The sequence below is a fragment of the Pan troglodytes genome, chromosome 6, assembly GCF_028858775.2.
Source record: "Pan troglodytes isolate AG18354 chromosome 6, NHGRI_mPanTro3-v2.0_pri, whole genome shotgun sequence".
In the NCBI taxonomy this organism is placed as follows: Eukaryota; Metazoa; Chordata; class Mammalia; order Primates; family Hominidae; genus Pan; species Pan troglodytes.
Window position 1 is genome coordinate 22,202,809 of NC_072404.2, and position 14,837 is coordinate 22,217,645.

Here is a 14,837-nt window from a genome sequence, read left to right on the forward strand (position 1 = left end):
AAGAAACTGTATTTCTGAGGTTTCCTTAAACAAGTTGTAAAGTTTTGTTCTGAACCAGCTTCTTAATCTAATCAGAAAATTACAGATTTCACTGAAATATACTTTGTTTCATTTAAGATGCATTATGTGATTAAATCTTACAAATTATATTCTAAGAAACAATCTAATAGGAACTCCCTCAAATCTGCAAAAAGTAACTGCTATGTATTTTAATATGTTCTATTAAATCACATGTAAGACAATGATATCCTTAGCATATTAATTGGAGCAAGATAAAAGACTTCTTTTGCCTTTTACAACATACTCTCGGAAGACTCACTTTATGGACAATATCTCAGAAATACTTTCTGCTTATTACTCAACAACAACAAAAAAAATTGCAAATGTGTGCAATTGTTATAGTGAGCTTAAGTGAATTTTCCAAAAGGTAACACAGGCAAAAAAAAAAAAAATTGTGTATAATATGCGTTGGAATGAATGTCCATCTACCAAATTGTATTGTCATCCCTAAGAACTTTTCCAAATGTGCAAAATTTACTCAAATTCTTAAGTTGTAAATCCTTTGCTTCTTTATGCCTTCTCACCACCCTTGCAACTGATTACCTTGCCTCTACCACAATTGAGCTGTCTGGAGAAGAGGAAGGAATCAAGGGGGAAGCACAAGATCCAGGGGAAAGTTTTGTGGTCATTAATGGTTCCTGGACCACAAGTTTCACTACCTTAAATACCATTTATCCTTTTGTTTAAAGGCAAATCAAAATATTTCATTTGGTCTATGAAATTCTTACACAGTTTTAAATTTAAAGTGAAATTCATGTTGCAGAAGGAAGAGATGAAGTTAGGGAAAATTTCCTACGGCAATTCAAATACACATGGGTTATTGAAGTTATAGACTGTCTTTCCTAAATAGGTTTTAAAGGGGAAAAAAAAAAAAGCTTCTGGGCACCCAGATGGCTAGGAAGGCTTGCCTCCTGTTGGCCTATAATCTTAGAGGAAACTATTACATAGATGTTATAATTCATCTTAAAATAATACCCTTTAAGCACTTAGTATTAATACTCTTTAAGCACTTAGTATTCTAATAGCTAACATAATTTCCAATCCTAAAATAACCTTACAAGTATTATTTTTTATATTTTCACAGGTAGGGAAAATGGACTCAGAAAGTTAAAAACACGACATCACTAGTAAATAAAAAGACAGATTTGGACCTAGGTCTGTCCAACTTCATAGCCTATTTCTATTATATAATACCATCGCTTGGCAATAAATTTCACTAAGTCTCCAATTCAGACTGCAAAAAAGTTTAGTATCTATTACCATATTTATATAATTTTACTTGGTAATAGAAGGAAAAAAATAAACATGCTCCAAAGATTACAATAGGTCTTTTGCTATCCTGTGTTTATTTTGGTGAAGCAAATGGAAACAATTGTCATCTCAAGATGATTTACTTTAAGGGCTATGAAAATCTTATATAGTATATACTAGAAAACAAACCACTTTGAAACTAACACAAAATTGAGTACAATGGACCATATTATACATATCCTTTACTTCTGAGAGATTTCTCTGGCATTTTTAATATAACTGCCTTTTAATTTTCATTAAAGTTTCATTTATATCTATACTGTAATAACATTAATACATTCTTCTCCAAATACCTCATATCACATTATGGTAGATGACTATAGCAAAAGATATGTTCCAGAACAGTCTCAACCTATAAAGTTACTACAACAAATCACTATAACATCTTTAGGTCATCATGCACATTTTAAATAATTTGACATTTAAACAGAATTGAATCAAAATTCAGCAAATGAACCACACTACAGTGCTTGTCCCTTCTATCTAGACTCAAGTAAAAAGACTTACCCCGTGTTCCTTAGCAGCTGTGACAACTTTAAGAAGGACACCTTCCTCAACAAATGGTCTCACAGCATCATGGATAATCACTACTTCTGGCTTAGAGAGTTTAGAGTTGATCTGATCTTCTGCCAGTGCTTTTAGTCCATTGAAAATTGACCTGTGGCGGGTCACTCCAGCTTCGACCAGTGAGATGCGTTTATGCTGATACTTCTGAATAATACTTTTCATTACTTCCATGTTCTCTCCAGTTACTGCCACAACAATGTCCTTTATCCAACATACTCTAAAAGGAAAGTATATGTACAATTCATAAATTAATTCTTAGACAACTAAAGTGAGTAACAGAAAATTGAATCACTAGTATTGGTATATTTAAATAGGGAGATTAAAAACTGCAAGTTAATAAATCAGTTTTATGCATTCTCGTTAGGTCCAGTAAAGAGGCTGATGAAAAAGAATCAGTGAGCATTTAACACTATAGCTCTAGATAGTGTTTCATATTACGTAGAATATCTTACATGATATAGTAAATGTACATAGTATATAGTACTACCAGATGTCATTTTTTACTTAAATTTGAATAATTAGAATATAGATTGTATGAAAAAATAGTCTATAGTTGGGATATGCTTTTAAATTTTTCCAAATACTTTTCCCTTCAATGAGACAATTGAAAGCACTTTTGAGATCTAAAAGTTGACTGTCTCTTTCAAGAATTCCACCAAGTTGGCAGCCAACCACTTGAATACCAACAAAGCTGGAAAACTCAGCTAACACAAGCCTTGCTAAATACGTACCTTAAATGGGAGAAACCGTTATAATTAATATTGTAGCAATAAGGTTTAAGTAAAGTGGAAAAGCTTATAATTCATGAAATAGGATTGTTCTATTGAGTCATATACAAAGCATAAAGCAATGTTTCTCTCGTAAAACATTTTCAAGACAGAGTCTCACTCCGTGCCCCATGCTGGAGTACAGTGGCACCATCTCAGTTCACTGCAACCTCTGCCTCCTGGGTTCAAACGATTCTCGTGCCTCAGCCTTCCAAGTAGCTGGGATTACAGACACCCGCCACCATGCCCAGCTAGTGTTTGTATTTTTTTAGTAGAGATAGGGTTTCACGATGTTGCCCAGGCTAGTCTTCAACTCCAGACCTCAGGTGACCCACCCACCTCAGCCTCCCAAAGTGTTGGGATTACAGGCATGAGCCACCAAGCCCAGCCTGTAAAACATTTTCTTGAGGGACCTACTGACATACTAGACTGCAAGTAGTCCACATTACTGAGTTGCTGCTGCATTAGAGTCTGGCAGAGTTGTCTGGAACACCACTGCTAATGGAGGCAAGCATCACTGTAGAGTCAATATACCACAGCCCAAAAGCCCAAACCAAGACAACGGTTTCTGACCCATGATACGAATTCTGAACAAAGACTTAATTTTTAATTCTTAGCCTATGAGATCCTATACTTTCATGCTAAAACAGTTAAGTCTTTAGAATATTTTTAAAGATATGGAAGGGCCTGAAAATTACTGCATAAAGATTACCTTTACTGAAAAATGAAGTTAACATTGGGTTGCCTCACCCAGTAATGTCTCCCACCTCTTGTTATCAAACAGACCCTTTCCACAACCCAAAACCCCATTCTGCCTGTAGCTAAAAGAAGACTACGCTGATGAACAAAACCAAGAGCTACTTTATAGGTGATACTGCCTTTTCATTTTAAGCCCATTTCTTTAATATTTATTGAGCACCGAGACATTATCAGCATCTGCCGGGCATGGTGGCTCATGCCTGTAATCCCAGCACTTTGGGAGGCTGAGGCAGGTGGATCACTTGAGATCAGGAGTTCAAGACCAGCCTGGCCAACATAGTGAAACTCCGTCTCTACCAAAAATATAAAAAATCAACCAGGTGTAGTGGCACGCAACTGTAATCCCAGCTACTCAAGAGGCTGAGGCAAGAGAATCACTTGAACCCAGGAGGCAGAAGTTGAAGTGAGCCAAGATCATGCCACTGTACTCTAGCCTGGGCGACAGAGCAGGACTCTGTCTTTAAAAAAAAAAAAAAAAAAAAAACTTATCAGCATCGAGGATACAATAGAAATAAGCGCTCAGAACTTACAGACATGAAACAAAAACACCGATCAACAATTGCAAGCTGTGATTAAACACAATGAAGAAGTCCACGTTGAAGACAGCATGTAGGCTGAGTAGCTAAACAGTCTGGAGGAGGCTTTGGGGGCATTCTCCAAGAAAAGGGAGTTTGCACTGAGACACAAGGGATGGGTGGCAGGTAAGCAGGCAAACAGGCTAGGAGAGAAGGAGAGAGGACTGGTCCAAGTAAAGGCCATGGCAAGGTCCTCATGGGCTGGGAGGAAGCGGAGCTGGAGTTCCCCGAGCAAGGAGAAGGCCCCATGCAGAGACTTGGAGGCCCAGGCAGGAGGTGGGCAGAATCCTAGGGGTTTCAAACTTTAATCCTAAAAAGAGGATAGGCAGCCATAGAAAAGCTTTAAGCAGGTGAGTGCAGTCAGGCCAAAAACCAATACTCACTCATCACATTCTAATAGGAGTTTTTGGTAAACATAACAATGAACCCAGAAAGATGTGTACTTTCTTACTCATGAAACCTGTGACTATGTTACCTTAAATGGCAAACAGGACTTTGCAGAGGTGATTAAGGATTTTGAAATATGGAGATGGTCCTGAATTATCTAGGTGGATCCAACGTAATCACAAGAGTCCTTATAAAGGAAAGGAGGTCACAGGAGAGTCACTGGAGAAGATGTGATGACAGAAGCAGATGTCAGACTGATGCAGGGCCTCAAGCCAAAGAGCATGAGTGGCCTCTACAATTTTATTTTTTGAGACAGAGTCTCACTCTGTCACCCAGGCTGGAGCGCAGTGGCACCATCTTGGCTCACTGCAACCTCTGACTCCCAAGTTCAAGCAATTCTCCTGCCTCAGCCTCCCAAGTAGCTGGGATTACAGGCACCTGCCACCACACATAGCTAATTTTTCTATGTTTACTAGAGACGAGGTTTCGCCATACTGGCCAGGCTGGTCTCTAACTCCTGACCTCAGGTGATCCACCCACCTCAACCTCCCAAAGTGCTAGAATTATAGAAGTGAACCCCATGCGTGGCCAGCCTCTAGAATTTAGAGAAAGGCAAGGAAATGGATACTCCCCCAAATCTTCCAGAAGGAATGCAGTTTTGCCAACACCTTGACACAGCTCAGTGAAACTAAATTGAGACTTCTGACCTCCAAAATTGTAAGAGAATGTGGTTTGAAGCCATTCAGTTTGTGGTAATTTTTATAGCAGCAATAGGAATCACAAGAGCATAAATTTTACTCTGGCTGCAGGGAGGAGAAAGGATTCAGCAAAGAGAGAAAGGATGCAGAGAGACCAGGTAGGAGGTGGCTGCTGTAATCTGGGCAATGCAATGATGGTCGCCTGGGTACTAGGTGGAGCTTGTATACGGCGTTTTAGAGATAGTATATTCTAGACGTAATCATCTACATGAGTCAGGAAGAAAAAGTAGCAAAATAAGACAAGTATCACCTAATAATAGCCAAAATAAATTAAGCACTATGTCTTAAGCATTTTTTATATTTTAGCTCTTGCAATCTTTACAATACTTCTACACGATCTCTCACACAAGAGACAAAAAGATCCGAATATACAAAGACATTACATTACTTTTTTCTATACTACCATCTTATTCTAAAAATGAAGCAATAAGAAATTTTTACCATTTTTCAAGATAATACAACATTTCATTTTATTTCCTCTTCTAGCATGTAGGCTCCATATAGAGACAATGTCTGTTTTGTCCATTGCCTTACACCTAACTCTTAGTGGGTGCTCAGTACATTATTTGTTGAAAAAATGACTAGTCAGTCTCATCTACTGGGGGCAGTATAACATCTTACAACACAGCATAGTCTCAAGGACTGTGAAAACAAAGGAGGCTCTCATTACCCTGACTAGCTACAAATATATAAATAAATCAAAGAATGAAAACAGCATTCCCTATGCAGTGTGATTTTGTTGATTGTTTTGTTTCTAGGTATTTGACCCTCTGCTCTGGTTTCTAGGTCCTAAGGCTCCTTGAGAGCTGGGATTACTTTCATATTTCACACACCTTGGGAGGATGTTTATCACAATCAAAAATAATCCACTTCAGAACTCCAAAGAACAATCTCTAGTAAACTGTACAGGCAATGAAAGTGATTCTGGAATAAGACTAAACGTGGGTTGTTCTTTGTTTTGTAGCCCATTTCCTAGGCCTTTCATTGCAAATTTAGCAACTACAGAACTTACACTGCACTCACAGTTTCAAATTAAAGTTATTAGCAAGTGGTGAGTGACAGTTCTTCAATCCCTCTTAAATGTGGGATTTCCCAAGATTCTGGCTCTACTGCCACGGCTGTGACCCGAACGGTCATCTCTACCATAATTTACTGCACTAGCCCCTCAGCTGTTTCCTCTTACTCTTCTTAACCCAATACAATCCATTCTCACCACTTCTGGATGATCTTTCTCAAGCACAAATCTGAGGTCATCCCCTGCTGGCTCTCGAGCAAGACCCTTCAAGACCTGACCTCAGCCTACTTCATGCACATCACTTGGTCTCTTCCATGCCCTCTTACTCTCATACCCAACTATTCCCTGAAGGGAAGGCATCTCTCATACTCAGGTATTTGCATGTGCTGCTTACCTGGCCTCTCAACACTGTCCCCATCCCTCTCTCCTCCCTAACTGCCCCTACTCCCCGCCAGCCCTGCCTGAGTCTTTCATACTCATCAGTTCTGACTTCAGACATGGCTCCCTCCAGGAAGCTTTCCCTGACTGCCATTCTGCATACAACATCCCTGCTTCTCAGCTTGCAGAGTGCTTATACACGTAGAGTCCTAAGGACTATACTGCACTGTTTATAACTTTATCTTCCTCACTAGGCTGCCAACTCATAGAAAGCAAAAACTATGTCCCAGAACTTAGCACATACTCAACTTTCAGTAACATAGTAGAAATAACACCTAAGATATATGGAATGTTTGCTAGGTACCAGGCAATCAATGTGTAGAATATTTCGCCTGCAATATCTCAATATCCATATCAGCTCTATAAAGCACATTATCATCATCTCAGCTTTACACATGAGGACACAGGCAGTAACCTGCCCATAATCACACAGCTCAGAAACTAAGGGACCAAGCTGTGATCTCCAGTCTGACTTTGGAGCCTATAACTTTAGCCTCTGTAAATAATGCACCAACACTGTCTCTGAGAGGAAGGTGAAAAATCCAGGAGAGAAAAAATCATTTTGGATCATTGCATCTACAGCACTTCATTTATATTAAGGTTGAAACACGTAATATTCCTGCTTTTACAGTCAAAAGCGCTCAAGTTTCTTATAATTTCTTGTAACTCAGGCAGAAGTAGGCATTCTTTCATGTGTTCCTTTAGTCATTTAACAAACATCAAGTATGTATCAAGCATTTGTCAGGCACTATACTAGATACTGATGAGTCAGTAATGAACAAAGACTGACAGAATTCCTAACTTCTCAACCACATGTCAGTAAGTATCTGTTAAATAAACAGAGAGGAGAATGCTTGAATAATTAGGCATAAAAACTGCTCTTAGATTTATAGAAAGCTACTAAAAGTATTTCATATATACTTCAGCTGTTTATTAGTGTGACATGTTCACTTTTTAATATAGGAGTTATAAGTATGTGTTCAACTAAATAAGTAGTATTTTTAAAGGAAAGATTACAACTTGTCCTCTAAACTATTCGCCTGTCACTTTTCATAGTATATTCTACCAGAAAAAAATGGTTAAACTTTTAAGGAAATCAGTTTGCTACTTTTTAAAGAAAATTTACATTGACTTAAATGTTAAAATATGATGAAGAATTAAGAGGAAGATAGGATAATATTTGACATAAAGTAGTCATTCAAGTATCTATTCAATGAATTAACTCCCAATTTTACTAGATTGCCTTAAAATAACTCAAATTCTCCATTCCATCAGACAGAAAACATCCAGAGTAGATGTAAATAATTACAAACAGACACTTATGGCCTTACACTATTTCAAACAACTGTATGAGACTCTAAACAGAAAATGGCATTTTAAACCAGTATTTCTCAAACTGCCAATTTCGGGTCCCATTAGAGTGTCATAAAATCAGTTTATAGTAAGTTTTAAAGCAACTTTGTTGGGTAAATGAAACGGAAATAGAACAGAAAAATTAAAATGCGTAGCACAGAGATAGGTTGTTTGCATGAATTTTCTTTCAAATGTGCGTGAGTATATAAGTAAATATGCATTTGTCACTGAGCCATGAGGCAAAAACGTAATTCTTGTAACAGGTCAAAAAAAAGTTTGGAAAACACTATTTTAGAACGCTCTTCAGAGACAACAGGCTTATAAAGCTATTTTGGTCAGCAACCAAGCATACACCCAGTACTTGCAAGTCTTTATAAGTACTGTTTGTATTTCTAAGGATTTATTCACATTCTTTTCTAGTTATAGAACTAAAAGTCTTTTATAGTATTAAAATTTAATAATGTAAAATCATGGGACTTAAAAAGACCTTAAGTACCTCACACAGTGCCTACCGATCAAATATTTGCTGAATAAAGAGATCTAGTTTACCTCTTAACTGAGGACAAGTCCACACCAAACCCTCAGCAGCCTAATTCTGTCAAGTTCTCCTGAATATTTCCTTTCTAGCACATTCCATAGGCAAATAGGAACCTAGCCTTAAGCTCTATTACACCTACAGACATTGAGGAAGAAATATAATAACTCAAAAGTTATTTTCTCCTGGAATAACAAATATTGCTTACAGGAATACTCGGCCCAGACAGTTTTAACAGATCTATTGGGAACAGAACATTTTAACAAATGCTTTATGAAACAGATGGGAAAGATCAGGCCCTGTTAACACCTCTGAAAGCCCTCTCATCTAGTCTGCAGAGTTTTGCTGCAAGGGGACAGTGGCAGCTGCTGCTCATTTCCATGGCAGCCTTCACGGAAACTTGGCCTCTGGATTGTACTATGGACATAATTCATAGATTTCTATTTCTCCATACTGACCCTGACGTTTTAGCAGCAAAATATTGAATTGGCATGACGGGGCTGGCTCTTGGATTACCTTTGCAATGTGAAGCCTTCCTACTATGGCCCATGAAGGCTTCCAGTTGTCAGGCCTCAGCCTACCTGCCTTAGTCTTACCACTTATTTTGAAGGTGTTCCATGCGGTCCTTTGGAAATGTAACACTGACCTCTAATCATCTGACCTGTACAAAATACAAGTCCCATGACTCAGACTTGACCCTTTTATTAAGGAAACCTTGAGACAAAATTTTAAGTCAAATTCATCTAACCACACAACTAAAAGCATTCCTTTCTCATTCTGAATCTCTAAAACAGTTAACCACTAAGAGCTATCAACACTAGCTACTAAATATTTCTCCTGTCTTCTCTACTCCATTCCTGTTATCTCAGCCTAATTCAAGTGATCAACCTTGTTCATCTGGACTAACATTTATATCTTTACTTGTGTATCTTGTTCAACAGAATTTGCTGTGGTTTTCCAAAATCTAGGACAGAATATGTAAAAGTACACAAGAAAACAAATCGAATAAATGGACAAAACTTTTTTTAAAAAACAAAGTTAATATACTGAAACACACACTATGGAGTCTTAAACAATAATGAAACATAGACTTTCATTGATTTCCAAGCCCAATCTCAATCTGAAGATTTAGTTTCCATAATATAAACACATACAGATCTACAAAAGTGATTTTTCTCCCCAAATTTACTTGGAGTTGTCCGACTCAAGGATACTAATTCACTCTAGCCAAACTGAAAATATTCTGAAACATGAATCAGTGCCAATAGATTAACATACAATGATACAACCAACTATCATAAGGTCTAGAATACTTTTTAATCAGTGGAACAGCACATTTTCCTGTAGAAGATTTATAGGGGAGGCTGAGTTATAACAAACTTTGACCAGCATGAAACCATCTAAAGGAAAGTTATCTTAAGCATTGTCCTCCACCTAAGAGAGCTCAAAAACCTCATGAACTATGAGGAAAGCCCTGCCAGACCTTGTTCAAATCCACTGTCAGGAATTCCCAACCCCTACCCAACTCATCACCAAGTCTGAATAAGCATGGCCAAAGTTTGCCTTTCTTAATCCCTTTTGCTGTAGTTGTCATCTTAGTCTATTTTTCAGCTATTCCAGGTTGACCACCCCCCTATCCCAACACACACACACACACACCCCATGACACTTTCCTTGTATATTTAAACCAGAAATTAGATTACTGGCAGGAATTTTTGCCTCCTACAACAGATCCAGGGAATACATTTTTTAAAACAGTAAAATCTAGATACATAAATTGATAAATTGTGAGTGAATGTTACGGTTTAATTGTCAGCTTTATGCCCCTGCCAATAACACCATTGTCATCTGATTTCTTGGAGCAACATTTCCTTATAGAAACTCAGGTCACAAAGCGATAGTTATCTAAGGGATTAGTACCCCTAATCTCAGTTTCTTGTTAGTAAAAGGCGAAAACTAAGATTCCCTTTAGTTTATAACCTGGGGTTCAATAATTATATTTCAGTTTGGTTAAAAAGCCAAAACAACTTTTGAAATCCTAGAAACATTTTTAATCAACTTCTGAAAGGGTCTAGTTCCCAGCATAAAGTAGAAATGAGTTGTTATATGTGATCCTTCCTAGTAATATCCATATGCACAATTCTGGACTACCATTCTTTAAGATTGGAGTATATTAACCTATACACACATTCATGTATACTAATACATATGTCTATACGTGTACATGATGTTTAATCATAATATACAAATATATCCACAAACAACATAATCTTGATATGTTAAATACTTAGCTGTAAATCTCCATTTTCTCAGAGCCTTTAGCCAACATGCCTCAGATACTGGTGGGTTCAGAGGTACTTTTGAATCTCATTTAATCTGATAAGTAGTTTTCTAAGCAGTTTCAATGGCGCAAAGTAGAATTTGGCTAAACTAAAACTGTTCTGATTTTGTCAAAAGGAAAATGGACAAGCAATCTGAAGTTCCAGTCAATTCACAAAATGGATTTTCTTTCAATGTCTCCTCCAACTCCTCGATTTTAGAAGAACAGCTACTTTAATATATGGCATGTCTGAAAAGCAGAAAACTTCCTTGAGTCATCTACCTCAGGCACTAAGGATCTCACTGTATCAAAATGTAGTCTCTCTTAATTCCCCCACTGCCATAGAGTACCGAACTCAAGTCATTAGCTGTGCTAATTCTCAGCCAGAGAATAAGCCTCAGTATCTGTTAAAGATCTGGGAATTTTACTCTTCCTTTTGAAGGATTCAATCAGGTGTCCCCTTTTCATTGTTCTACCCCACCTTCAGAGATACCCTGTGCCACTTCTGATGTCTATACTTTTTCAAGGTCGTATAACTTTAATCATCTTACTTCCTGAGAAGTAAGTTCTACCTGAACTGAAGTTCTACCTGAAGTCTTATGTTTTAGCTTTCCTGGGTTCATTAAATCAGATTAGGTTACCATGCGCCTATCTCTTGAGTTTATTACTACTTATCTGGTGCACTTCCTCTCATTCATTCTCCCTTCTGTAGCCATACATTTTTAGCTCCTTTAGGTGGATCAAGGAAGTAGTGGAAACAAATGTATGTGTAAGTGGCAGTCTTTAACTAGAGGCAAGACTAGCCATGTTTCCTTACATTTCCCTATCCCAATTTAGGAATTTGGGGCCAAAGTTCAGAAGTTTTTACCTTCTCTTTTGTAGTCCCCAATTAGTTCAAAATTCCAAAAGACAAATCAACCCATAAGAGTTATTTTCGATGGTAGTTTGAATTTCTTAGGTGAGATATTAAAAAATTACAACTTCTCAACCCTCTATTAGTGAGATAGCAAAAGTTTGGGCAAAGAATATCCTTACTTATGAGGGGCAAATAAAATGAATTTTGAAGTCAAATTCAGGGCATCAATTTCAAACTATACTATAAGGCTACAGTAACCCAAACAGCACAGTATTGGTACACAATAGACACAGACCAATGGAACAGAACAGAGAACCCAGAAATAAAGTTGACAAAAATAAGCAATTTTTGGGAAAAGGACTCCCTATTCCATAAATGTTGGTAGGATAGCTGGCTAGCCATATCCAGAGGAATAAAACTGGACCCCTACCTCTCACCATACACAAAAATTAACTCAAGATAGATTAAATATTTAAATGGAAGACCTCCAACTATAAGAATCCTAGAAGAAAAGCTAGTAAACACCATTCTGGGCATCAGCCTTGGGAAAGAATTTCTGACTAAGTCCTCAAAAGCAATTCCAACAAAAACAAAAATTGACAACTGAGAGCAAATTAAACTAAACAGCTTCTGCACAGCAGCCAGGTGCGGTCACTCACACTTGTAATGCCAGCACTCTGGTAGGCCAACGCAGGTGGATCACCTGAGCTCAGAAGCTCAAGACCAGCCTGCCCAACATGGCAAAACCCCATTTCTACAAACAAATACAAAAAAAAAAATTATCTGGGCATGGTGGCACGTGACTGTAGTCCCAGCTACTTGAGGGCCTGAAGTGGGAGGATCGCTTGAGCCCAGGAGGTTGAGGCTGCAGTAAGCTGAAATCCTGCCACTGCACTCCAGCCTGGGTAGCACAGTGAGACCCTATCTCCAAAAATACAATAGAGCTTCTGCACAGCAATTGAAACTATCAGAGTAAACAGTTTTTGCACTCTCAAGCGAAGGCCTAATATTCAGAATCTATAAGGAACTGTAAACAATTGAACCAGCAAAAAACAAATACCCACATTAAAAATGCACAAATGACATGAACAAACACTTCTCAAAAGACAACATCCAAGTATCCAACAAACAAACGTTCCACATCACTAGTCAGAAATGCAAATCAAAACCACAATCAGATACCATCTCACACCAGTCATGATGACTATTATGAAAAAGCCAAAAAAAAAAAAAAAAACCAGATGCTAGCAAGGCTGCAGAGAAAAGGGGAACACTTATACACTGTTACTGGGAAAGTCAATTAGTTCAATCACTGTGGAAAGAAGTTTGCAGATTTCTCAAAGAACTTAAAACAGAACTACCATTCAACCCAGCAATCTCATTAGTGGGTATATATCCAAAAGAAAACGAACGCTTCTACCAAAAAGATGCATGCACCATGTTCATCACAGTGCTATTCACAATAGCAAACACAGGGAATCAACCTAGGTGCCCATCAATGGTGGATTGGATAAAGAAAATATGGTACGTATACACTATGGAATACTATGTAGCCATAAAAAGAACAAAATCAAGTTCTTTGCAGCAACATGATTGCAGCTGGAGGCCATTATTCTAAGCAAATTAACAGAGGAACAGAAAACCAATTACCACAAGTTCTCCTAAGATGGAGCTAAACAATGGGTACTCATGGACATAAAGATGTCAACAATAGACACTGGGGATCACTAGAGGGAGGAGGGAGGGGGCAAAGGTTGAAAAACTATTCAGTACTACACTCATTACATGGGTGATGGGATCAATCATACCCTAAACTTCAGCATCACACAATATACCCAGGTAACAAATCTACACACACACTCCCTCTGAATCTAAAATAGAAGTTGAAGTTATAAAAAAAAAAAAATCAAATTTGGGGTATCACATACAGCCCCTGAAAAACAAGAAATGACATTCTCTCAGAATAACCTAAATGATTGACAGTGGTGACACCCATTATTTTTCTTATTTGGGACAATGAGAACTGTGCTTTCCCTTTAATAAGCAAAAAGCATGCATAATTTCTCAACAGAGCAAAAAAGTAGTCTTATAAGGCATTTTATACTTCCATGTCCTTTTCCTTATTTGAATTTGTATAAATTATCTTTTTTAATGAAGTGACTTAAGACTTTTGGCCCCATACCCTAAGAAAACTATCAACAGTCTGTAGGGCTGATCTTTTACAGAAGGAAGTAAGGGCTTTCACTTGGCAAATGGCCAAGCAGCACCCACACACTGCTATAAAGCAAGCTTTCTAAGGACTTCCTAGGACATACCCAAAATATAATCATGTTCCATAAGTTCTTCAGACATAATAGTGATAAAAATGAGCCATGAAGTATTTCAGAATGAAAATTTTGATGAGTTACTATTGCTATTAGGATTTTCTGACTGCTGTTATCAGTTAAGTAAAAGTAGAAGATAAACGTTTTATTTTCCATAAACAAGGCCTTTCCAAACATTATTTTCCTTTAAAAGTGAGTGTATTAGTCTGTTTTCACACTGCTATAAAGAACTGCCCAAGATTAAGTAATTTATAAAGGAAAGAGGTTTAATTGACTCACAGTTCAGCATGGCTGGGGAGGCCTCAGGAAACTTACAAGCATGGTGGAAGGTGAAGGGAAAGGAAGGTGCCTTCTTCACAAGGCAGCAGGAAGGAGAATGAACACAGGAGGAACTACGAAACACTAACAAAACTACCAGATCTCATGAGAACTCACTATCAAGAGACCAGCATGGGGGAAACAATCCCCATGATGCAATTACCTCCACCTGATCTCTGTCCCGTGATTCAATTACCTCCACCTGATCTCTGTCCCGTGATTCAATTACCTCCACCTGATCTCTGTCCCGTGATTCAATTACCTCCACCTGATCTCTGTCCCATGATTCAATTACTTCCACCTGATCTCTCCTTTAACATGCGGGGTTATGGGGATTAAAATTCAAGATGAGATTTTTGGATGGAGACACAGCCAAACCATATCAGTGAGATTTTTAGTGTCCACCTATCTTAGACTGCCTCAGAAGATGCAAAAAATTACAGTTAATGCAAAAGTTTTCTCCATGGGAGAAAAGTTTAGTGTAAAAGTGACTA

At 37.8% G+C, this 14,837-nt stretch overlaps 1 protein-coding gene across 6 annotated transcripts in view; it reads right to left on the reverse strand.

The window, feature by feature from the left end:
- CRPPA (CDP-L-ribitol pyrophosphorylase A) overlaps positions 1-14,837 on the reverse strand; it is a 379,242-nt gene that overhangs the window by 361,821 nt on the left and 2,584 nt on the right. For all 6 annotated transcript variants that reach the window (XR_010158347.1, XM_003318327.5, XM_009452696.4 and 3 more), the window contains exon 2: positions 1,879-2,155. Coding sequence is in view for 5 of the 6 variants with exons in the window: in XM_003318327.5 (XP_003318375.1) it covers positions 1,879-2,155 (277 nt within the window). In the remaining variant the exon portion in view is untranslated. The remainder of the gene's footprint in view (positions 1-1,878; positions 2,156-14,837) is intronic.